The sequence below is a fragment of the Coniosporium apollinis genome (assembly GCF_000281105.1).
Source record: "Coniosporium apollinis CBS 100218 chromosome Unknown supercont1.100, whole genome shotgun sequence".
Lineage (NCBI taxonomy): Eukaryota > Fungi > Ascomycota > Dothideomycetes > Coniosporium > Coniosporium apollinis.
In genome coordinates, this window is record NW_006913362.1 from 1 (window position 1) to 23,405 (window position 23,405).

Here is a 23,405-nt window from a genome sequence, read left to right on the forward strand (position 1 = left end):
GGAAGGAATTCCTAAGAACAAGGTCACGTGCTAGGGTTACGTATCGTGATTAGTTAAGGGAGTGGCCGTAGCGCACTTATTAGACTTCATCGGCGTTTCATTTCGCAGCTCGACCAGCTCTGAGATGCTGGCGTGTGGCTCAGGTAACTCTAGTTGCTTAGAGCTAGCTCCGAGCCGTCAGATTTCACCGATAGATCTTTAGAGCCACCTCTAAGCTACACGTTTGGCGGCTGAGCGATATGCGGTTGTCGATTCTCTCATTGTCTCGTCGTTGTAGCATCGCTTAACGAAAGCCCACTGATGTAGATGTACGGATCACAGAGAGAAGGTGGACCCCGCGTTCATGTAGGTCGTGTCTTTCTGTTGTCATCGCGTAGAGCTTCTCGAACGTCCAACCGTCTGGGCCCCCCAGTGAAGTCAATCGCGGCTGCTGTTAACGACTTCATGGTGAGGCTGGTAAGTGATTCTGCGACATGACTGTGTAAATAAGCTCTGTAATCCAGTCCCATGCGCGTTGGGTCTTGCCTTGCCATCGACAAATACCGTTCCCAAGCATATCTGATTATCTCAGTGCATCGCTCTGCTTTGGTGGCATCACTGCTCAGCTGCTCCGAGGTAAGTATACCAAAACATGGGAGGATGATATTAAGGACACCTACTCTAGCCCCGGTGATCTTTGGCTAGCTTCCCAAGGGCGACACTTGTAATGTTTCTGCAGACTGAAGTGTGTAAGCGCATTTTGAACGGAATTCGCTATGCAAGTCTGTCTCGGGACTTTTGTACAGCATGCCGCCTTGTAATATGCCCTTCACCATAATCTGATTGTCAAAGTCTCTCAAGCCGGTAACGGGCGGTGTTGATAAGATTATCCATCCGTTACCGGGAGAAAATGTCACACCGTAGACCAGATACCCGGCTGGCACACGCGTCTACTGCCTTATCCTCATGTTGTAGCTCTTTTGTGAGTCGGGTTGAGCTGAGACTAACCGTTGGCCTTGGCCGACGATTTGCAATGGCCCTGAGAAACGCTGCTCGGGACTAAATCGTTCTTTCTTGCTTGTCGCTCCAGAAGGGATTTTCTTGTGCCAACGGTCCGAAAGACTCGACAGAAGTGAAGTCATAGGGCCCATCTGAGGACTTTGACAATCCGAAGAAGCTCTTTCTATTGTAGCACTCTTAGGCATATAGGGTGTAGTAGATTGTCGCTAAGGCCTCAACGTGATCGCGTTTCGCATGTCGTAGTTGAAGATGTTGTCCTTAAACCGGCGGAGCAGTCTGCTCGCCTCGATCAATCTGGGAACAACTGTGGTAGGCCTGGCGTAGTTGCCACGTCCGATCGTAGCCATAGCGGCTGTAATAATGTTCCGGATCGCTGACACTGTTGCAAAGCTGACAGGTATCGTGCTCCGAACGTACTTGTTCCCGTAAAGGCAGTCAGCTATTTCCGCGGCTTGTGCATCTAGATACAATTCTCTGTTATGTTGTGACGGCAATATCGTATTAATTACAGTTCTGTGCATGATCCTTTTAAAGAGCTCGATTGTTGCAGTATTGAAGTACTCGGGATCTTCACGGCTGTGAAGAAGCAGGCGACGAAATTGCAGGTTCCCGGCGGCGCACAATGTACATAACGTTCTTCACGCGTACCTGTCAAGGCGCTTGTGAAGGTCCCGAAGGTGGCGACTGCAACGTAGAGTTTTCTCTGTGACCCTCTGAGCAAGGTGAATGAGTATGTGCGACGAGAATTCGGTTATGCTTGGCGAAATTTTGTGTATTTATCGCGCGAGTTCAATTGTAACGTTCCCAATAAATAGCTCCATATCCTTCTCGCGCCTCTGGCGTAGTTCGTCGCGGTCTGGTCGCCACCTTTCTACTTCTTCGCCTCAAGCTACAGTATCTATCGCTAAAGCTCGCCCACGCCGGCGGCTTTGCGTTCGAGTTCATCAATCTTACCCAGTATCTGCTGCATTCGCGAGCTGCCGTCCTACTGCCATGGCGCGGTGGTAGTGGCACCGAGAGGTGGTCTCTGTGACCCGCTCGTCGAGCGTCAAGTTGGTCCAGCGGCTGAGGAAGGTCCCGACGGTGGCCGCGCCGACAACGGCCAAGATGGCCACGAGAAGCGAGACCCCAAACCCATCCCATGGAGATATCGGGGGGGCCAAAGGGTAGGAACAGACCGCCCTGACATCGTCTGCGAACTATCCTAGTATCAAGATATGCTGCTGCGTAGTCAAATCTCACTAATCCCTCTAGTTTAGCGTTTTTCTGATCCAGAAAATACCCCGGCCACCGGTGAAGCTCGTCTCTCTTTGTTATTCCCATACTAGAAGAACGGCTCCAAGGGGCTGCCGCGATTGGATGACGTGGCCAAACTCTCGGCTCACCACGTAGGTCCAGCGCATCTCGTGCCACAGTCAGGCACGCCATCCACATCGAATTGGTGCCCTTATGGTGACGGTCCTCATAATCTCCCTTGCGCTATCGCAGAAGGTTGCTAGCCACGACGCAAAGATCTGCTCAGCGAGTACAATGGTGACTCGCCACAGGAATGCTGCATCCGGGGTTGCGTCGTCAGCTGTAGCTGTAGAGAAAATACGAACGATAGCGCAGCATCGTTCCGGTATCCTTCAGAGCTGCTATTTCTTCACTGCATCTCTTAGTAGTGGCTGTACGTCCGGTCAGGAAATTGAGAAGCAACTATCACTGGTCTGCTGCTAATAGGCCGAGAACGTGGAGCTCGTAGTAAGGATTAGCTCGGATCGATGCTGAAATCACTGAAGTGTAATGCGGCCGATGCCTCGAGTGCTGCTGTTGCCTACGGCGGGGAAGGGCCATGGTTGTTGCCACTGTCGGCTGCTCTGGCCGCATTGACCGATGCTGACGATACCTGGCGGCGGAGACTCCTCCCTTACTGCAGCTTTGCTTGTCAGCCTGCGGTGGTTTGGGCTCGAGTGCGTCACCGGTAGCGCTTCTTCGTACTCTGAACTATGCTCTCTCTGATCCAGCTTGGGACATCCTACAGATGGTGATCTGAAACCTCGAAAGGGATATTTCAATATGGCAGTTGGCTCGAACGTCGAAAGAGGATTGCCAGAGTATATCGAGCCGTTTGGTCTCTGCGTCTTGTAGACAAATTCGCGCTCGACGGAACAGAGAATAGTGAATCGTGAACCAAGTTGATAGAAATACTCACTTCGAAATTGTAAAGGCGGAGACGATCGACGTTCGATGAAAGGGACAAATGGGGAGATGAATATTCTTCTATGAGCTCGTTGTCGTTTTCTGGGTGGAAAGGAGGCATCGATGAACTGGAGATTGCGTGCCGGAGCGTATTCTAACGTTTGACGGAGGACGAGAACTTCCCGTAATTGGGGTACTGGAAGATGAAGAAAGTGGATTAGGTAACACCGTCTAATCACCTTGAAAAGTATGGGTACAGGGAAAGATTTCGCTAACCCACCGTAACAAAGATGCAATCCATACAGCTTATGAGGAGACCTGCGTTGGCTAATTGCAGCCGAGTCTTTCGCTGGAACGATTGCTGCTCTATGCTGAACCTTACCGTCTCGCGTAGTGGCGTCAATTAACAGGTATGTGACGTTCCAGGTTACGCAAGTCGGTCTGATATATTGGTTGCTGTAGCAAAGATGAGATGCATCATGCATCGCATTCAATATATCGCTCTACTATTCGGATGATGGCAACCCGCACCCGAACACACCTGGAGCTTTTCCTGCACGTGTCCTCAGGTTTCGAGAACGACAAGGCGGCTTTGGTGGAAGGATGTTCTTGGCTTGGACACGTCCTGGTCGCTCTAATTGCATAGTCATATAAGCTTTTGTTGGCAGGGGGCGGATGTAGGACCAATCCGGAAACTTTTCGCTTGGCCTTGTTGTAGTACTGAACAGATGAATCTGTATATTAATATAGGTAGTGCTTCTGCAGATGTGATGCCACAGGGATCAAATTCCGGCCAAAGGCGAAACTTTCATAGTCACCCAAGCTAGTTCCCTCATTACATGGGTTACAGGTTGTCTGTTGCGCTGCCTTAAGGCGGAAAGCTTGATCCCACCACACGGTCATGCTTTTTGACCACTGTGAGAATGTTGAAGGGTTGTTGTAAAGGGTCTAGAAGGACGAAAGTTGCTGCGGCCGTAAGAGGAGTGAACGGACCATTCGAACTCCGGATGTTGCGTAACGTTTACCGTGTCATAGTATAGCTCTTCAGCACCCGCTCTGTTATAAAAGCTGTCGAAGGTCTTGATTAGATCAGTAAGAAACAGACCGTGTGTCCTCTTCATGTGTGTAGGGCAAGGCTTGTAGTCGGGTTTGACCCCATAGTACCACGTCTTGTTGTAGTGCGTGTTACTTTCTGCTAGCAGGATAAGTTATACTGGATTCTTGAGAAGCGTTACTGTTCTCCAAAGTGTAACAAGTTGATGTTGTGCCAACAGCTATATGTAACGTGGAACAAACCCAAGGGTCGTAAGATCAAGGCGGGCGTTACAAAACGGGTAGTACTTGATTTCACAAGTTGGATGTGTGGTATGGAAGGAGGAGGAGAGTCCGATCAGTCGGGCGTGGAGCAAAGTTGGTGTCGGTCTTTTTGCGAGGCCCGAGCGCCCAGCATCAACACCTGCCAAGCATCGTGGCATCTCTAGATTTATTACTCAAACATCAGCGCCGCAAGCAGTAGAACGAACCTGTCATGATAATGGAGCTCACTAGCCATAGTGCCTACCGTCAACCCTGACCGGTCCCCCTTACATATCACGCACAATCTCACAACGCCGTACCTACGATGTCCGACAAGAAGATCAAGGAGTTCCCCGACCTATCCAAGAAGCTCGCCGCACCCACCAAGAAGTCCCTCTTCGAGCGGCAAAAGGCCGAAGCTGAAGCTAAACGCCAACGCGAAGAAGCAGAAACCGCGGCCGCGTATCAGGATTTTGCAAAGTCCTTCGACATTGACAACGATACACCTTCGAGCTCACGGCCTGGCTCAAGGCCCGATGACTTTGGTGGTCCCGGGCCAGGCAAAGGAAGCTTTGGAGGAGCAGGGAAACGGCACTTTGGCGTGCCAACGGGCCCACGAGGGAGTAGCGGGCCAGGAAGCTTAGGGCCGCCGCCTTCGTTGTCGCGCAAGAGGGCGTTCGATGGATCACATCCCCAGCAAAGAGACAGGGAGCAGGGGCGGCTGGCGTTTGGGGATGCGCCTGGGCCACTAGATGCTGCCACGGCATTCCAGATATCAGATGATGAGGACGAGAAGGCCGCTGGCAGTAAGGCGGCCGAGCGTGCGGCACCAAAACCAACACTACACCTGTCTTCGCTACCTCCCGGGACGTCGCAAGCGGTTATCAAGAGTCTAATACCGCCCACCCTCACGGTTGATGGAGTTCGTTCCCTCCCACCGTCCGGCCCCGGCTCGACTGAGCGCAGATCCATGTCAGCGATTGTTACACTTGCTAAAGAGACACCAGCTAGTGACATCGACACAGCAGTGAATGCGCTTCAGAATCGATACCTAGGGCTAGGACACTATCTATCTATATCAAGGCATCTCTCCTCAGCAGCTCTGGGCGCGACAGGCGCAGGCGTGGGTGGCCTAGGTTCAGCCTCAACATCACAGCCATTCAACGCAAAATCCGTATACGCCGGTCCTGGTGCCTCCCTGAGCCGTGCACCACCTCCAGGGCAGCGAGGCGGTTTTGCACCGCCGTCATCGTATAATAATACTGGTCCTGATCAGTTCGGAAGAGGGATGGGTTCAATCCAGGTCTCAGTCAACCCTCCTTCAGACCTCAAGCAGCTAAAGCTCATCCACAAGGCTCTCGAAGCGCTCATCACGCACGGTCCCGAATTCGAAGCGCTACTAATGAGTAGGCCCGAAGTCCAGCGCGACGAAAAATGGGCCTGGCTATGGGACTCCCGAAGCGCAGGCGGCATCTGGTACCGCTGGCGCTTGTGGGAAATTTCTACCGGCTCCGACATCCAGCGCCTACGCAACCGGCTCAGCAAAGGGCCCCAGCGAGTCTTCGACAGCGGCGCCCCATGGCTCGGTCCCGAACGCTCCCTCCCCTTCGAATTCACGACTCGCTTCGACGACTTTGTCTCGGACCCTGAGTACGACTCCTCCGGGAATGACGAGTCCGGCGACGAGGCGCATCAGCGTCGCCTCTACGCTAGCGGCGCACCACCAGACAGCGGGGCAGAGCCTCAGGAGAAGGCATATCTCAACCCGCTCCAGAAAGCGAAACTGACGCATCTACTCGCGCGCTTACCGACTACAACGGCCAAGCTCCGCAAAGGCGACGTCGCACGCGTGACGGCGTTCGCGATCAGACACGCGGGCGCAGGCGCGGACGAGATCGTCGACATGATTGTTTCGAATGTCGAGAGGCCCTTTGCATGGAGCGCCGCGAACCCGGACCGCAAGCGAGGCACCGAAGACGACGCCGAGGCGAGCCATTCAGGTGTAGGTGCAACAGAAGAAGACAAGAAAGCCGAGAAGGAAAAGGAAAAAGACGACCCCTCCAGCTCAAAGCTAATAGCCCTCTACCTGATCTCCGACATCTTCTCCTCATCCGCAACCTCCGGCGTGCGCGGCGCATGGCGGTACCGACAGCTCTTTGAGGCGGCGCTAAAGTCCCGCCGCGTCTTCGAGCACTTGGGGCGCCTCGAGAAGGATGTCGGGTGGGGCCGGATGCGCGCTGAAAAGTTCAAGCGCAGTGTTACTAGCCTGCTTGGTCTCTGGGAGGGCTGGTCGGCGTTTCCGCAGGCGGCGCAGGAGCATTTTGTTAGTGCGTTTAATAACCCGCCGCTGACGGAGAAGGAGAGGGCAGCGCTGGAGAAGGAGGAGAAGGCGGCTGCGGAGGCGAAGGCGGCAAGCGCGGCGAAGTCAAGGTGGAAGACTGTGGACGTTGGTGCCAAGGCTGGCGAGGCGGTGGCTGTGGGCGGGAAAGACAAGGAGGAGAAGGCGGAGAAAGATGTGAGCGATGAACCGATGCAGGAAGAGGGTATCGAGAGTGACCCTATGGAAGAGGATTTGGATGGCAAACCAACGGAGGAAATTGCTGGCGAGCCCATGGATGAAGATACGGATGACGTCCCGCTGGCAGAAACGGACACGACGCAGGAGCCTCACGCGCTTTCGGCGGCAGCAGTCCAGGTGGCGGTCCCGGGCGAGACCATGGCAGCAACAGCGCGGAGGCAGCGACCGAAGGCTGTAGACATGTTCGCAGACTCGGATGAAGAGTAGCTAGATAAGCACAGGCTCAAAGCGTCACACTTCTAATGTCTTCATACTAACCTTGCGTTCACCTATGCTTTGACCCACACAGAGTGCTTGCATGAAATGATGTCACCATTGATAGTGGGCTCCAGACGTCACTGTAGCAGCTTAAGATTGGCGAAAGCTGTTTCACTCAAGTTCTGGTTGAAGTATTCAACACTGTCAAAAGTCCGGATCGAAGGTGCCGGACCGTAGCTCCATACTCCAGACCGCTACGCCCTATTGCGAAACCATGCCTGTATCCCAAACTCCGTTCAATGCATCTTTACGCCCCTCATCAACTCATCTTCCCCATCTCTACGTCCGTCCCACCAAACTCCTCATCATCATCCCAATCACCGCTCCCGACTCTCCTCCCAACCCAAATCCCCACCGCCGTCAGCACGCTCGCAACCAGAAACCAGCCCTCAAACCACCTCTCCACAAACACCGGCTCAAGCGGCGCCCCAAGCGCCTCTGAGATAACGCTACTAACCTCTTTCGGGAGATTGCTCCTCAGCAACAACGCGCTACTAATAACATAAGTCCCCGCAACCTGGCTGACAATGAGCGCCAGGTTCGCCTGCGCATGCGCCATGACACTCGGCACGAAGCGCGCGAACAGCAGACAGGTCTGCAGGACGGAGTTGAACGAGGCCAGCAGCATGACGCCGGACAGCAGGAAGCTGATCTGGCGGCTCCAGGCCGCGCGGTCGAGAGTCGGATCCCAGTGCTTTGCGAGGAGGGCGAGGACGTTGTTGACGGGGTCGGAGGAGGCGAGGCTCTGGTTGTGACTGAAGAGGAGGCGGCGGGATAAGGCGAGGGAAGTGGTGATAATACGGTAGGCGCAGTAAAGTGAGAAGCCGTACTGGAAGATGTTGAAGCACCTGCCGATGGCGGTGCGGGAGCGGAGTTGGGTGGTGCGTCGGGAGCGCAGGGAGAGGAGTGAGTTGTGCAGGGCGCTGCGCATAGTTTCAAGACCAGAGATCTCGAATTGGAGCGCTTGTCGCTCTTGTGTGTCGGCATTGCCGCGTATGGAGCCGATTACGCGTGTCATGAAGCCTTCGGAGGGTGTTTCGGAGAGCTTCCGCTCTAGAGCTCGCATGCGGCTGCGTTTGGCTTCGAGCATTGAGGTTGTTGCCTCTAGGCCAGCTTGCTTGCGCGCGATGTCTGCTTCTGATACCTAGTTGGTGTTAGCAAGCTTAGATGACTGCTTTGAACAAAAGTAAGGTGACTGGCAGAGCTATCCGATCCTTTGCCGAGCTGCTTCATCTTTGCCGACCTAACAACTTTTCTTCAAGATTGTCGAGTTAACTCCAATACTGGAAAGGAAGCAAAAGCTTACCAGCCGTGCCTTGCTACCGAAAGTCTGCCATAGCGAGCTGACAGCCGCAAAGCCCGCCAACGAAGCCATCAGCGAAATCCCAATAACCCCGATCCTCTCCAGGCATCCCTCAGTAAAGCTATGCCGCCTCTGATATGACGGCTCGTGGAGGTACGACCCAAGTAGCCCACTGCCAATGTACCAGAAAGCCAGCAGCCATATTGCGAGCCCCAGTGTCTCAAGGGCCCAGGCTGCGCTTAGGAACCGCCTCTTCCTACTGCTGCCGCCATTGTTCCCGAACCGCCAGCCAGCGGCGGAGATAACCGAGTGCAGTTCCAGCGCCGGCGTAGCCAGGATGAGGAGGAAGAGGAGCGAGGACAGCGTGACCTTAAGGGCCAGGCTGCGCGCCGCTGGGTTGAGCGCATTCGAGATCTCGCAGAGGATGAGCTCGACCAGAACCGCGGACAACGCAATATTGGTGGAGAAGGCAAACCCAGCTAAGCGCTTCACGGAGGGCTTCGAAATCAGGTTCTTCTTTGCGGAAGCAGACGCTTCCCGGAAGCTGAAGTGGGTGGGTAGCTGGTGTTCATGGTGGTCTTTGGGTGACGCGGATCCAGAGAGCAGCGGGAACAGCTTCTGGAGGACTGCCGTGGCGACGATGAGGAAGGTGAGGACGAAAGGCAGGGAGGATATCGCTATGGTGGACAACTCGCGCCGCTTGAGGTGGTTCGGTAGGCAGTCATCGCAGTCATCGGCAGCGGGCAGCATTGAGGTTGGAACCCGCGGCACAGCGTGCGCGCACGAGGTTTTAGAGGCTACTGGGCGGTCGCAAAGGGTACGCGCTAGGACTCATGACACCGACCAGTGTTGCTTGAGGTTGTTTTATGGAGAACGGCCTTGCGTGCTCCCGGCAGGTAGAGGTACGTTAAGGAAGCACGTGACGTTCAACCATACAACGACACCATGCCAAGCCCACTCTATCGATAAATCGTAATAGGCCGCCTAAAACACCTACACTGTTACATGGATATGAGCGACGTTTTCAGTGCAAAATTTGGAATACCTTCTAGTCTAAGCTTGCATGCCAGTATGCCAAACCAGCTTCGACACGTGTTGTTTGATTCGTTCACGGGTGTAGAAGAAGCATCATGTTTGTTTTGGAAACACCACTGATAGCGACTGTTCCAATGGTCGAAAGAGTGGCCGTAAGCTTTCCTCATACGTCTTCCTTGCCTGTGCTTAGATGCAGCATATCTACAGTAGCGTGCCAATGGATAACAATCATCCACACGATAAAACGCTGCGTCTCAATGATCAGTGGCGACCATCACAGCCGCCAACCGAGGGACATGGAACGTCCAATCTAATACCAATGAGAGAAGAAGCCAACGTCATCTCGAAGAATAGTCTAACCAAGTCCTCGGCTTCGAATTCTCCGCCATCGCAACCTCATCCTGAGGCACAGATGCCGACTTCGGAGACGAATCCTCCTCTTCCGATGCATTTGTCTTTGGCAGAAGAGTCAGTTCAGGTTGCCCATGCTCTCTTATAGTCCCCGGTCGTCCCGGCCGTTCGTCCTCATCGTCGCTCGAGTCGACACTAGGGGCCGGGCTGTCCAATGGCTCCAGTGTCTGCGACGACTCTAGATCCTTGTACACCGGGCCTGGGCTACGGAGTATTTCCGGTGATGACAAGTCTCCTGCGCTTAGCGGACTGTAAGTACTCTCCGGCGAAGTGGGTGTCCTGGCCAAATCCGTCTCTACCCGTATCTGCGGCGCACCGTGCATCTGGGACAGGGGATGAGACGATGGAGCCGGTTTGTACCCGATCGCTGCCGCTACAGCTGCCGCTTCTGCGTCGGACTCTGCCTGGGAAATAGGCTTGGGGTTGTCGAGCAGTAGGCTGTCGCGATTGCTCCTGTCGAGGATGTGGCCGCCTTGTGGTCCGCTCTTGGCTAAGAGGTTTCTGTAGCCCTGCCGCTCCGGATCTTCTAGTCGCTGCCGCTTGTGCTTCGCTCGCTTGGCATTTGGGCGGACAACGATGACGGGTACGGGCGAGTGCTGCAGGCAGTACTTCGAGACTGAGCCAGGTAAGAGCCCTTGGAAGCCTTTGAGGCTGCGTCCACGGGTACCAACAATCAGGATAGCTGGTTCGTACAGGTTGATCTGGTATGGGTCAGCAAAGTGACATCGCAACGACAGAACAACTGGCTTACCATGTCATCTATAACCTTGTTTACTTTGCCCACCGCGAACTCCAGGACTAAGTTTATGGCCTTGTTATCCGAGTTCTTCGTCTGAATGTATTCCATCAACTCCTCTGCCTCGGTGCGGTACCTCCCCTTCTCGATTCCCGCGTCTGATTCTACGACCCGCAGGCATACCACTTCATCTCCATCGTCCACTAGTTCGTCGATCAGCCACTCCAGGGCATACTCGGAGTAGTCGTTCGAGTCAAGACCGCAGAGGAAAGTTCGCGAGCGTTTCGTGTACTCATAATCTTTGTGCTTTTCCCGTAGAGTGAAAGAGTTCTCTTCTATAAAATCGGCAGGCCGGTCGAACGTGTCGAAGGAGACGCGTGGGCGGAATACACTGGGGGAGTAGAGTTAGCTTCTAGGCCAAAGGAGTCGTGCCCACCAGCAGCCTAGAGAAATAGAAACGTGGTGAAGTTCTGTGTATCTGCTGCATGCCAGTTGATGCGCCAGACCTTTCTGCGCGCTCTTTGCCTTTGCGCGAAGGCTTGGGTGGTGTGGGAAGCATGACAAGACAGCCAAGAAGCTCCAAAGGTTGTCGATACGGCGCTGTTTGTTCGGAGAACACCAAGCCCTACCGAGCGGGCATGGAGGTTGCGGCGTTTGGGGAGGTGTAACCGGAATTGAAATGCGCAAGATACTCACGGCGGAGGTGGAGGAGAGCTCATACGCCGTCTGCTGCCAGAGCGCCCGGCTTTCGGGCTGCCAGTACGAGCAGGCGCGGCCTGACGGGCAGCAAACTGCACTGAGGGCCGGCGGATATCGGGCACATCGCTGCCGACGACGCGCTGCGGAAGTAGCAGTGGGCTGACCGTATATGGCTGGTGACTACCTGCGTCGCGGGGTCGAACAGGTGGCGACGGCGCGGTTTTTGGGGCGGACGACGTGGGGGAGAAGGCCATCTAGCCCTCTGATTCGTCTTCTTCTGACCGGACGAGGGGCGCTCCTTTCAAGATAGTGCGTGACTGGAAACAAGGTTTCCTGTTTGAGCGAAAGAGGGCAACTCGGCAGGTGTGAGATGGAGCGTGAGTGACGGTGCTGCAGGAAGGATGTATGTGTTGGTTGGGTGAGGTTGCGTGGACGGTAGTGACTCGGCGCGTTGAAACTGCCCAGATGGTGTGTTTCCCCGCTATCGTCTTAAAAGACAGTCCTTTGCGTGTATCCTGAAGGCAAGGTAGACGGCTGTCCACGATGGAGAGTGAAGTGATGTCTGCACGGGGGAAGTGGGCGCAGTGAACGACGATTGAACTTCGAGTCTTGGCCGTGATGCCATCCTGCTTGGGTGCTTGGGTGCTTGGGTGCTTGGCTGCCCCAGCATCCATGCGTCGAGGGGTCTTGCAGAAGCACTGCAGCGGATCGGCACGAGAGCGCTCACGGTCCCCATCTTGGATTCATGATCCAATGAATTCTGGACAACTCCAAGGATCTCGAAGCAACGCCTTCCGAAGGTCAATGGCAAGGAACATGATCAAACTCAAGGAAAATCAACTCGAGTTGTCAATCGCTTCGAAGCCCTGAATTCTAATATTACCCCGGATGATCCTACAGGTCTATACTCATGTATCACAGTGCTGGCGAGCTCAGTCAACCCCTCTACGGCAAACCTAGGCAAACGACTTTGCCTCTCCGTCCTTCAGCGTCCCAGCACTAACCAGCCTAGCAACCTCCTCGGCAAAGATGACTTTGATCTCGCCAGCGTCCTTCTTGCCGTTGAGCTTGCTCGTCAGTAGCGCCAATTCCTCGTTGTCGATCTTTGCAATGATCAGGTCGACATCATTGAGAACTGCATCAATCTGCGAAGGCGGCGCGTCACCGCCAGCATGGAAGTAGTTCGCGTCTTTTGCGCTCCCTCTCACGACCCGCTTGTTCTTCTTTGCAGCGTTCTTTGCGGCCTCCTTCGCCTTCTTGCCCTCAGCCTTTTCCACCTTCTCTGCTGCCTCCCTCTCCGCTTTCAGCTTAGCCTCCTCTTCCTTCGCCTTGGCAGCCTCTTCGGCCAGCCGCTTGGTCTCAGCCTCCTTCTCTATGCGCCTCTTGTTTTTCTGAGCGTGCTCCTGCTGCCTGAATTTCTTGATCCGCTCGTCCAGCGACAGTGCGTCGTCGACCAAGTGTCTTAGCCGGGCGGTGTCCTCGGTCTTCTTCTTCTTGCGCGCGTTTTGGTTCTTCCGCTCCACGTGACGCTTCTGGTCACGGTTCTCGTTATCATCCGGAACATCCTCGTCCTGGTACTCGAACGACCTCCAGCTATCGAAGTTGTACCAGAAGTTGTAGAACTCCTCAACCTCCTCCTTCGTGCTCTTCTCGTTACCGAGCTTGGGCACAGGCTGCGTCTTGGAGAAGCGAGCCTCAGCCTCGAAAACGGGTCCCCACAGCTTGTAAAAGTTGCCTTTCTGGGTCTGCTTCTTGCTCGGTGGTTCAACATCGGCGTGCTCGTCTACAGAGTCGAACTGGCGGCGCTTAACAGGGTCGAGCAGGACTTCCGTAGCCTTCTGGATGCACTTGAAGAACGAATCGTCCTCGGTGCTGCCTGCCGCAGCTTTCTTGTCGGGGTGGTGGCGCAGTACTTTCTTGCGGTGGGCGCGCTTGATCTGGTCTTCGGTGGCGCGGAATCGGTACTTGGAAAGGCCTAGGACAGCATAGTGATCTTGGTTCTAGTAACCTCGGTGTTAGCAGTAGGTTTTAAGATACGTTTAGGATCTACATACCTTCCAATCCTTAGCATCACGTTGCAGCATCAGAGGGTCTTCCGGCTCGCTGATGTCCCCCGCATCCTCGTCCTCGACTTTCTTGACATTCTCCTGAGCTTGTATACGATCGTCCTCGGAGAAAGTGCGCTTATGCCGCTTCTACAATGGAGTGTCAGTTGGCGTGCTATAATCTGTGCGATTGAGACTTCAACATACTCTGCGTGCGTGAGCTAGGAAGTGAGGCCCGACGGGCTCTACGATGCGCTGGGTTGCGGATGAGAGCGTGCCAGCGGCCTTGAAGTCCTTCTCCGCAGACCAGCCTTCCGGCAGAACCGGCAAAGGTAATGACACCTGCAGTGCGGTGGCCATGTTGAATTGTTTTTGGTGGAAGTTGCAATGCTGTTGGTGATGAAGAGCGACAATTTTTTGGACGCAAGCGGGAGGCGCCGCGGCTTGGCAGCGACTTCCGCGGCCATAGGGGACAAGGCAGCGGTTGAGTACGCCGGAGTAATACTGAGCAATCAAAGCCTCGTTCTGTAGAGATTCATGAGTCAATTAGCATACAGTATGAGGTAGTCAGCATGTTTCAGGTAATGTTCTAGTGTCGTCGCGCTCTAGTCATCCGCTAATCCTAGGGGATTTCAGCGCCTAAAGAATACCATCGACTCTGCCTTCGAGCAGGAGCAGCAACGGCAGAAAGCCGCAGCAGCACAGCAAACCCCGTCTCGATCAGGCTCCGGAGCTCGACGATCAAGTTCACGCGCTCTATCGCCCTCAAGGCGACAAGGCCGTAACCGCCAGCCAGCCAACGATGCCGACAGAGCGCCGGGCGAGAAGGGGCCTGACCCCTCAGAATTCGTCATTGGAGACGACGATGAGCTGAGTCGAGCCGGTACACCTCGACCGCCTGCTGTAAGAGAGGAGCAGGGCTCATCCGTGGTAAACGAGAAGGATGGAGGGGAGGAGGACGCGGCAAGGGATGCCAAGCCCTCCGACATTCCTACGGAGGTGCGCGCGAAGTTGCGTAGGCTGGAGAAGATTGAGGCGAAGTACACAGGTAGGCCAACAATTTCACCAGTCAAGCTTTATGGAGGAGTTGTTGGTTGACAACAATGCAGAGCTACTGCGCTCATACCGCATCGCACACACCCGCGTTTCAGCCATCGAGCCTTTCGAAGCTTCTCTCCGCGAGAACACGCCCCTTACATCTATAACTGATCCTGGCGCTTTTGTGGAGTACCTCAACCAGAACAAGCTCAAGGGTGACATGGTCATGGACGAGCTAAAGCGGGTATCGAGCGAGCGGGACACTTTCAAGCAAAAGCTGGAGCAAGCTGAGATGCGGGCGAAAGAAGCTGAGAGTCGAGCGGAGCAGCTGAAGGCAGAGAAGGACGCTCTCAGCGCTCAAAGCAAGCATGAGCATGTGAACGGCACGAGCGTGCAGCACCAGGAGAATCCAGAGTCAGCTCAGGCAACCTCGGCGGCCTCTCCAGAACCAGAAAAGACCGCCGAGAAGAGCGATGATAGCGAAGAGTTCTTCTCGTACGATAGCGAGCTTCCACGAGTGAAAGCCGAGCTACAGACACGCGAAGAACAGATCCGCAAACTCGAGAGCAAGAACAAGGAGCTACAGGGCAACATAGCTGTTGCTCAGGAGTCCGCGGAACAGTTAGTCCGTAACCTAGAAATTGCGAATAGAGACTTACAGGCCCTGCGAGACAGCAAGGAGCAGTCAGAGCGGGAAGGCAAGGAGCGGTTCGAGTCCCTGGAGTCAAACAGAAACGAGGCCCAAGCTGCGCTGGAAAAGGCAGAAAAGGCGCTTAGTGAGCTCAGCGACCAACGTGACAAGCATGAATCAATCGTGGTAAATTTGCAGACGACCCTGGAATCTACAAGACAAGAGCTGGAGAACATACGCTCCGAGCAATCCAGTGCACCCGAGCAGGGCGAGGAGCAGAACCGTCTACAGAACCAAGTGGAACGCTTAGAAGCCGACCTTGCGGAGTTTCGATCATCACATCAGAAACAGACTAAGCGCGGCGAGACGCTGAACAGTCTGGTCGACACCTTAAGATCTCAGCTTAAGGACGCCGAGTCGGAACGCGACGTTTTGAGAAAAGTAGCAACGGATTTCAGCGCTTTGCAAGCGACTATTGCAGCTGAGACCGTCGAGCAGGACCAGGCTGGGGATCCTGCAGCGACCGCCAACACGAACGAAGCAGCGGCATCCAAAAAGAAGAACAACAACAAAAAGAAGAAGAAAGGAAGCAAAGCTACGGAGGCCGCTACTACGGACGGAACCGAGACGCCAGTCGACACACCAGCCACAAAAGGTGCCGCAGACGAGGAGATGGATGAGGAAAGACAAACGCGAATCAACGAGAGCGAAGCGGAAATAGCGACACAGATTGCTGTAGAGGTTGAGAAGAGAGAGCTTGTGATCGAACAAAAACAGCGTGTCATTGAGGCGAAGGAGCGTGCCATTGAAGAGAAAGCGCGCGCCATCGAAGAGAAAGATCGTATCATCGAACGTCTGAACAGCAAGCTAAAGGACCAGGATGACCTCAAAGAGGAGATTGAAGGTCTCAGAGATACTCTACTCAACATAGGCGACGAGCACGTTGTGGACAAGGACATGATCAAGGAGCTTCGGGCCGACAAAGTCGCATTGGAGGAAAGCCTTCAGAAGCTCGAGAAGGATGTCACAGAGCTTCGCGCCAGTCAAGCTTCGAGCAGCGCGAGCTCGGAACAGGAGCGACAGTCGTTGGCAGCAAACTTCGAGGAGCTCAAGCGCAAAGCCGACTCCCTGCAAACGGACCTTTCGGCCGCAGAGCAGCTTGCTGCCTCGAGATTCAAGGACCTCACAGACATGCGGGAGATCTTGCAGAAGGCGCAGCCTGAGCTTGCGGCGTTGCGTAGCGAGGTCGCCGAGCTACGGAGTTCGAAAGAGGAAATAGTGGTCAAAACAGCAGAGGTGCGAAGGCTTGAGGCGCGGGAGAAGGATCTGAGATCTGAGATCACGATGTACAAGTCGCAAGCTTCTGAGAAGGATGCCGACATCAGGGCGCTGAACGACAAGATCAACCAAGAAACAAAACTACGTATCGGGACGGAGGAGACGAACCGAAAGGCACAGCGGGATCTGCAGCGTGTGGAAGATGACTGGAAAGATGCAGCAGAAGCGAGAGACAGGCTGTCGAAGGAGCTTGCTACCGCTCAAGAAGAGCTTAAGAGCGCCCGCTCTAACCTTCGTGATCTGGAGCAGCAAGTGTCCAAGCTAACCAGCGATGCTGAGGGCCTACGTGACGAGATGGGACTCAAGACCGCTCAGTACAACAGCGCACAAAGCCTGATGAACAGCATGCAGGATCAAACACATGAGATCGGCGCACAAATGAAAGAAGTCCGCGAGCGCTGCGAAAGCCTCGAGGAGGAGCTGGCGGATGCACACAGGCTCCTGAGTGAGCGAAGCCGCGAAGGGGAGACGATGCGGAGACTGCTCGCTGATGCCGAGAGCCGTGCTGATTCGAAGGTTAGAGAGATGCGTGAGCGTATGGAGCTAGCCGTCGAGGAGCGTGATCGTGCGGAGGAACAGGCCAGTACGGCCGGCCGTCGGCGTGCTCGGGAGCTGGAAGATCTGAAGCAGAAGGTTCGCGACGTGGAAAGAGATCTTGCCCGCGCTACTGAAGCTAGGGAAGATTTTGCAAGCACTGAGAAAGAGCTGAGGAGACAGAAAGAGGATTTCGAGCGAAGAGCCACGCAGGCTTCTGATGAAGTCAAAGAGATTAGGCAGGCGATGAGCCAGCTTCGAGATGCTTTGGATGAAGGCGAGAGACACAGTCAAGAGCTAGAGCAAGAGAAGACAGACCTCCGCCGCGCGCTTGAAGAAACCCAGGAAAGGCTCGACAAAGTTCAAAAGTCGAGCAAGTCGATGGCCGAAGAGCTGCGCAACCTGCAGGCTTTTAAGCCCCGCACTCCGGACTTCAGCATCCAGTCCTCTCGATCCTCCTTGGATTACTCAGGCACTCCGTCCAGGATAGCGTCACCTCCGGTAAAGGGAAGAACGCCTTCTGTTGCGACAGCAGTGGGCTCAGACGCTGGGTCGAACAGCATGGATCTCGTCTACTTAAAGAACGTGCTCTTGCATTTCTTGGAACAAAAGGATAAGTCGCTTCAGAAGCAATTCGTGCCGGTGCTGGGGAAGATACTTCACTTTGATCCGTAGGTCTATCTGGCTTGCTCCTCTCTTCATTCAGGTCGTCCTAACATTTTCGCAGGAAGGAAGAGCAGAAGTTAATGGCCGCAATTACTGCGAAATGAGCATGCTGTCTGCCTACTGCACGGTTTCATGTACAGCGCTACCGTCGCGGCAAGTCGACTCAGCAACCGTATGACGCCTGGCTAAGTCACGACGCATCCTACGGTATCTGGTCCCGAAAATAAGACTTGTCCACTAATGACGCGCCGTATCCATCTAGTCTTGGTAGTCCTTTTCTTCATAGTCGGTGTCAGGGTCATGGTTTGCGGGCATTTGCCACCTCAGCCTAACGGGCAGCACAGGCGAAGGGCGTTAGAGGTCGGGTATGGTGCAGTTGGATACTCCAAGTATCATGATCTCAAGTCTCAACCCATCCTTACATTTGCGGAGGAGCAACCTGTTCTAGGTACTATCTCCTGTGTAACCTCTCCATTGGGTGAGGAGGCAGCCTCGTGGCGCTTTTGTTTGCCAGTGTACAAAACGTTATCGTCACACTACGTGGTTTCCAAACTCTTCCTGGGGTCTCTGCGTCCGCTGGGCTGGAGCTTGGGAACTGAGCAAGCAGCATGTAATACTTACATTTGGGTTATTGGGGGTCTCTAACTTGCGAAGACAGCGTCTGGTAGGGTAGATGTTAGGTTAGGTAGCCGGAGGGAGCATCAACGCATGAAGGTCCACCACCACCTCTCCCCGCCTGTATCGTACGCCCTCGTGTATGTGCACACATCTTTACGCGTATCATCCTCTAAGCTGAATCCCATCACGCGGATTGCGGCATGCCGTGAATGACCTGCAGATCGCAAACGCCTTGCAACGAGGTCCCGGACGACTGGCTCGACGGGCACAGCATCATCTCATCATCGCACCGCCTGTGGTGGCCCTTGGCAGGCCTAGCAAACCCGGAACTCAACACCATCCCCCTGAGCAAAGCACTCGCTACTTACGGACCCCCTCCACTATCCCCGATATCCAAGCCCACCAGCGTCTCTCGCCGGCGCACACCCATCCAGCTTCTCGAACAGCCGGCTGCAGAGAAGATCTGCCCCGCCGTCAAACCAAGTCAGGGGAAGCACGGCCCAAGCCTGCACCCACGTTGTCGAGTGGGATAGGCCGCTCGACAAGACAACGCCCGACAGTGGCTACGGCGATCACCAACGATCGAGATTCGCCTGCAACAGCCTCATTGTGGTGGCCTGAACTCCGCGAACAGTTCGAGTTTCGCCATCCCGCGGCGCTTTGGTTCATGAACCTCGACGATCGCGCTTCAACCGTCGCATCCTCGACCTATCACCCCGGCTCACCAACTCGTCGGTTTGCGATTCGGCCCCGGAACCATCATGAATGGCACAAACATCAAGAAGGCCGCGATAAGTAAAGCCAAGGAGGTCGCGCAGGCCGCCAACGGCAATGGCAACAAGAAGCGCAGAAAAGGCCAGGACCTGAAGCCGATAATCACCACAGAAAAGGCGCAAGGTAGCTTGGATTCCAGTCCTGCGAGCGCGACTAACAGCGCCCACATCAAGTGAGCAGAACCTCTGCCGACTCCACTTTGGTCTACGGTCCCTCCCATCTGGATTGAATACTGATGAGTTGTACAGTCCTACAAACACGGCCTCGCCTCTGTCACACCATAAAGTCTACAACACCACACAATTAGGCCGATCGCCGTCTTCATCCTCCTCGTCCGCCGAAGATGCCGCTGAGAACACTGCAGACGAGGAGGACTCAGAGGACTACTGCAAAGGCGGCTACCACCCGGTACACGTAGGCGAGCAGTACAAGGATGGCAAATACACAATTGTGCGGAAGCTAGGTTGGGGTCACTTCTCGACCGTGTGGTTGTCGAAGGATAATACGACGGGAAAGCATGTAGCCCTCAAAGTAGTGCGATCTGCAGCCCACTACACAGAGACCGCGCTTGACGAGATCAAGCTGCTGAAGAAGGTGGTCGAAGCCAACAAAGATCATCCCGGCAGGGCGCACGTTGTCAGTCTACTGGATTCATTCAATCATAAAGGCCCGAACGGCGTCCACGTGTGTATGGTGTTTGAGGTGCTCGGTGAGAATTTACTAGGCTTGATAAAGAAGTGGAACCACAGGGGTATCCCAATAGAATTGGTCAAACAGATCACCAAGCAGGTCCTGCTCGGTTTAGACTACTTGCACAGGGAGTGCGGCATCATCCATACCGATCTTAAGCCGGAAAACGTCCTAATCGAAATCGGAGATGTCGAGCAGATTGTCAAGACCTACGTCAACGACGAACCTAAGAAAAAGGATGACAACCCCAACGGACGAAGGAGAAGACGGACTCTCATTACTGGAAGTCAGCCTCTACCGAGCCCTCTCAACGCGAGCTTCAGCCAATCCGACCTCTTTAACTTCTCTGGCAGCACGCAGAGTCTGAACAAAGTCGTGAACGAGAGCGCAGGTGAGTAAACCCTTGTAGAGGATGCGAAGTATCATCTCTAGAATGGCAAGTGACGATCCGTGCAATAGGCTCCTCAAAGCCTGCATCCGCCGCCTCATCTGGATTATCGTTAAGAGAGCAGCTGGGTATCAAATCCACCGGGAGCGAAGCCGATGTCCAGAAAGAGCGGGAAAAGACTGCGTGAGTCCCAGCCTTTTTTCCGCTTGTCACAGGCAAGCTAACACACGCCAGGGATCTGCTCACGAAGGACATCTCGGGTATTGACCTGGGCAAGACGACCTCGAGTAACTCGTCAACGAAGGAGAAGCTGCAAGAGGACGTGGCTTCCGACACCATATCAGTCAAGATCGCCGATCTCGGTAACGCATGTTGGGTTGGACATCACTTCACAAATGACATTCAAACAAGGCAGTATCGATCACCAGAGGTGATACTCGGCGCAAAATGGGGTGCCAGCACCGACGTGTGGAGCATGGCAGCCATGGTCTGTCCTACCTACTCAAACTACATTAAGATCGAAGAGCTCACACATCCAACCAGGTCTTCGAACTGATCACAGGTGATTACCTCTTCGACCCACAATCTGGAACCAAATACGGCAAGGATGACGACCACATCGCGCAAATAATCGAGCTTCTCGGCCCCTTCCCCAAATCCCTCTGCATCGCCGGCAAGTGGTCGCAAGAGATTTTCAACCGCAAGGGTGAGCTACGCAACATCCACCGGTTACGCCACTGGGCTCTGCCCGATGTGCTGAAGGAAAAATACCACTTCAACGTAGAGGACGCGAAGAAAATCGCTGACTTCCTCTTACCACTCCTGGAGCTGCTGCCGGCAGATCGCGCGAACGCGGGCGGTATGAGCAATCATGAGTTCTTGGATGGTACGAAGGGCATGGAGAACGTGAAGCTGGATATTCCGGTAAGGAGTAAGGGTGAGGGCATAGAGGGATGGGCGAGCGAGGTCAAGAAGCAACGGTAGCTGGACCGCTGGAGAGCGGCTGGCTGGGCTTGTAGGGGCGAGAGGGGGTCCTTCGGCCCTTTACACATCCATCCTTCATTACGGTCCTTTTTTGCGAAGCGGGAGCACTGTAGACGCGTAGGGCGGCGTTCGGCCATTCGGTGTGATGGAAATGTAACAGTGATTTATCTTCCACATTGCCCTTAGACGTTGATGTCGGAAGTGATATGCATGTCTATCTACCGCGCGGCTACATGGAGGTACGTGTTCGCGGAACAACACACGGGATAGCCGCCTTCGTCCACGGCTTTGGATAGAAGCTTTTAGCCCTCTGAGCATGAGATTAACAGATTCCTTAGCTGCCACTCCAAATCCCGCGTGACTCATCCCAATTGACCACGGTTGAACCTCTGAATGTACAGATAGGATGAACCTGGCTTGATTGGGGGCTGAGATACCCCAGGTGTTCCGTCAGCCATGGCGTTCTTGACTGCTTGATTCCCTGTACATACATACGCGGGAAGCTGGCCACCCCTTGGCCTCTTTCCTCCGTGACGCTTACCGTCACCTCAGGAATCCATTCGCCGCGCTCCGAGACCTTCAGAAACAACACCATCGCTGCGCCGTAGACATTACTCGAGGGTCTTTGACGGGTCCTTCTTGAAATCAAGCACAACACTCAAGGTCCACACGATCGCTTACACGGGCTGACCTTTCGAATGGCTGCAACAACAAGTCACATTCTCGTTGTGGGTGGTGGTCCAGCTGGGGCTACGGCAGCTTTCTGGCTCGCTAGAGCTGGCTTCGAAGTTACCGTCGCTGAACGCTCATCCGACAAGTTCACATACGGCCAAGGAATCGACATTACTGGCCCAGCGATTCCAATCGTGCAAAAAATGGGACTGTACGAGAGCATCACATCACAGACGACCGGGGAAAAGGGTTTCGCCATTGTCAATGACAGCAGCGACACTATTGCTCACTTTGGGGCTGGAGCGGGCGCGACTCTTACTCAAGAAATCGAGATTATGCGAGGCGACCTCGTAAGGATTCTGGCCGAAGCTGCCGATGCTTCTGACAAAGTCCACTACCGATATGGCTGCACCGTGTCCGAGATCCAGCAAAGCGAAACACATGTAACAGTCGTCCTGACCGATAGCAAGAACGGCAAGACAGAAGATTTTGCAGCAGTCATCGGCGCTGACGGCTTGAATTCCAAGGTTCGGCGCTTGGTGTTCGACAATAAGATTACAAAGGACTGCTACATTGGCACCGATCAGTACTGTGCCTATTTCTCGATGAAAGGAGAGCCAGATGACGTGCCAAACTCTCGACTTCAGCACGCTCCAGGACGCCGAACAATTCTGATTCGTCCAACGGAGGTAGACTCGACCGACAGATCTTCATGTTACATGGCATATTTCAAGTCCGGCGACATGGAAAGCGCAGTAGGCCGACCCGTGGAAGATCAGAAGGCTGTCTTAGCTGAGATCTACGAAGATTTTCCCGGTCGGCTTGGTATCCGGGCTTTGCAAGGCATGTGGAATGCAAGGGACTTCTACTACAGTGAGACAGCGCAAATCAAGCTTCCAACGTGGTCGAGTGGGCGCTGTGTCCTAGTCGGCGATGCAGCATATGCTCCATCTGCAGCATCTGGTCAGGGAGTTGTGCTTGCCATTCTCGGATCATACGTAATTGCAGGAGAGCTAGCTGCGCGTCCGGACGAGCCTCACACCGCTTTCACTAGATACGAGGAGCGACTGAGGCACTATGTGAAAGAATCCCAGTCCATTCCTGTAGGAGGACTTGTGGCAAAGCTGGCTATTCCCGAAACTTATACTGGCATACGTATCTTGAGGTTTTTATTCTGGCTGGCAGCCCAGAGCGGAGTGTGGAAATGGTTCAATATCAAGCAGAACACATTCGACTTGCCCAAGTACACATTTGCTCTTGCTACAGACAATAAATAACTTGTCGAATTGTCAATAGCACCCTTTAAGAGAGATCTGACGATTATTTGGACAGTTTCAGGGCATCGCGGCAACGTGAGATCGTACTACAGATACTGTATGGTCGAGACATTCGTCCCCGGATAAATGTCTTGGTTCTCAGCGGACGAAATGGTCGGCGGAGGTTGGCAGCGGTGCGGAGGCAAAGCGGCGATAGTGGTGGTGGTGGTGGTGGTGGTGGTAGTGTAGTAGGGTATGAGTGATATATATATATA

General features: G+C 54.3%; 7 protein-coding genes across 7 annotated transcripts; 4 read left to right on the forward strand and 3 right to left on the reverse strand.

The window, feature by feature from the left end:
* Positions 1-4,801: 4,801 nt before the first annotated feature.
* On the forward strand, positions 4,802-7,261 carry W97_09263 (uncharacterized protein; the record flags this gene model as incomplete). Its single annotated transcript, XM_007787124.1, has 1 exon — positions 4,802-7,261. One exon carries the CDS (start codon positions 4,802-4,804, stop codon positions 7,259-7,261), a length of 2,460 nt encoding a protein of 819 aa, XP_007785314.1.
* Positions 7,262-7,571: 310 nt separating this feature from the next.
* W97_09264 (uncharacterized protein) lies at positions 7,572-9,365 on the reverse strand (the record flags this gene model as incomplete). Its single annotated transcript, XM_007787125.1, has 2 exons — positions 7,572-8,456; positions 8,619-9,365. The coding sequence occupies 2 exons, from the start codon at positions 9,363-9,365 to the stop codon at positions 7,572-7,574; spliced, it is 1,632 nt and encodes a 543-aa protein (XP_007785315.1).
* Positions 9,366-9,988: 623 nt separating this feature from the next.
* Positions 9,989-11,356, reverse strand: W97_09265 (uncharacterized protein; the record flags this gene model as incomplete). Its single annotated transcript, XM_007787126.1, has 3 exons — positions 9,989-10,762; positions 10,813-11,188; positions 11,304-11,356. 3 exons carry the CDS (start codon positions 11,354-11,356, stop codon positions 9,989-9,991), a joined length of 1,203 nt encoding a protein of 400 aa, XP_007785316.1.
* A 1,096-nt stretch (positions 11,357-12,452) lies between these two features.
* W97_09266 (uncharacterized protein) lies at positions 12,453-13,901 on the reverse strand (the record flags this gene model as incomplete). Its single annotated transcript, XM_007787127.1, has 3 exons — positions 12,453-13,496; positions 13,551-13,691; positions 13,749-13,901. 3 exons carry the CDS (start codon positions 13,899-13,901, stop codon positions 12,453-12,455), a joined length of 1,338 nt encoding a protein of 445 aa, XP_007785317.1.
* Positions 13,902-14,113: 212 nt separating this feature from the next.
* On the forward strand, positions 14,114-17,852 carry W97_09267 (uncharacterized protein; the record flags this gene model as incomplete). Its single annotated transcript, XM_007787128.1, has 5 exons — positions 14,114-14,122; positions 14,178-14,589; positions 14,651-15,945; positions 16,045-17,753; positions 17,810-17,852. The coding sequence occupies 5 exons, from the start codon at positions 14,114-14,116 to the stop codon at positions 17,850-17,852; spliced, it is 3,468 nt and encodes a 1,155-aa protein (XP_007785318.1).
* Positions 17,853-19,127: 1,275 nt separating this feature from the next.
* Positions 19,128-21,202, forward strand: W97_09268 (CMGC/SRPK protein kinase; the record flags this gene model as incomplete). Its single annotated transcript, XM_007787129.1, has 5 exons — positions 19,128-19,312; positions 19,389-20,221; positions 20,290-20,401; positions 20,453-20,705; positions 20,762-21,202. The coding sequence occupies 5 exons, from the start codon at positions 19,128-19,130 to the stop codon at positions 21,200-21,202; spliced, it is 1,824 nt and encodes a 607-aa protein (XP_007785319.1).
* A 698-nt stretch (positions 21,203-21,900) lies between these two features.
* On the forward strand, positions 21,901-23,151 carry W97_09269 (uncharacterized protein; the record flags this gene model as incomplete). The annotated part of the gene is made up of 1 exon (XM_007787130.1): positions 21,901-23,151. One exon carries the CDS (start codon positions 21,901-21,903, stop codon positions 23,149-23,151), a length of 1,251 nt encoding a protein of 416 aa, XP_007785320.1.
* Positions 23,152-23,405: the final 254 nt, after the last annotated feature.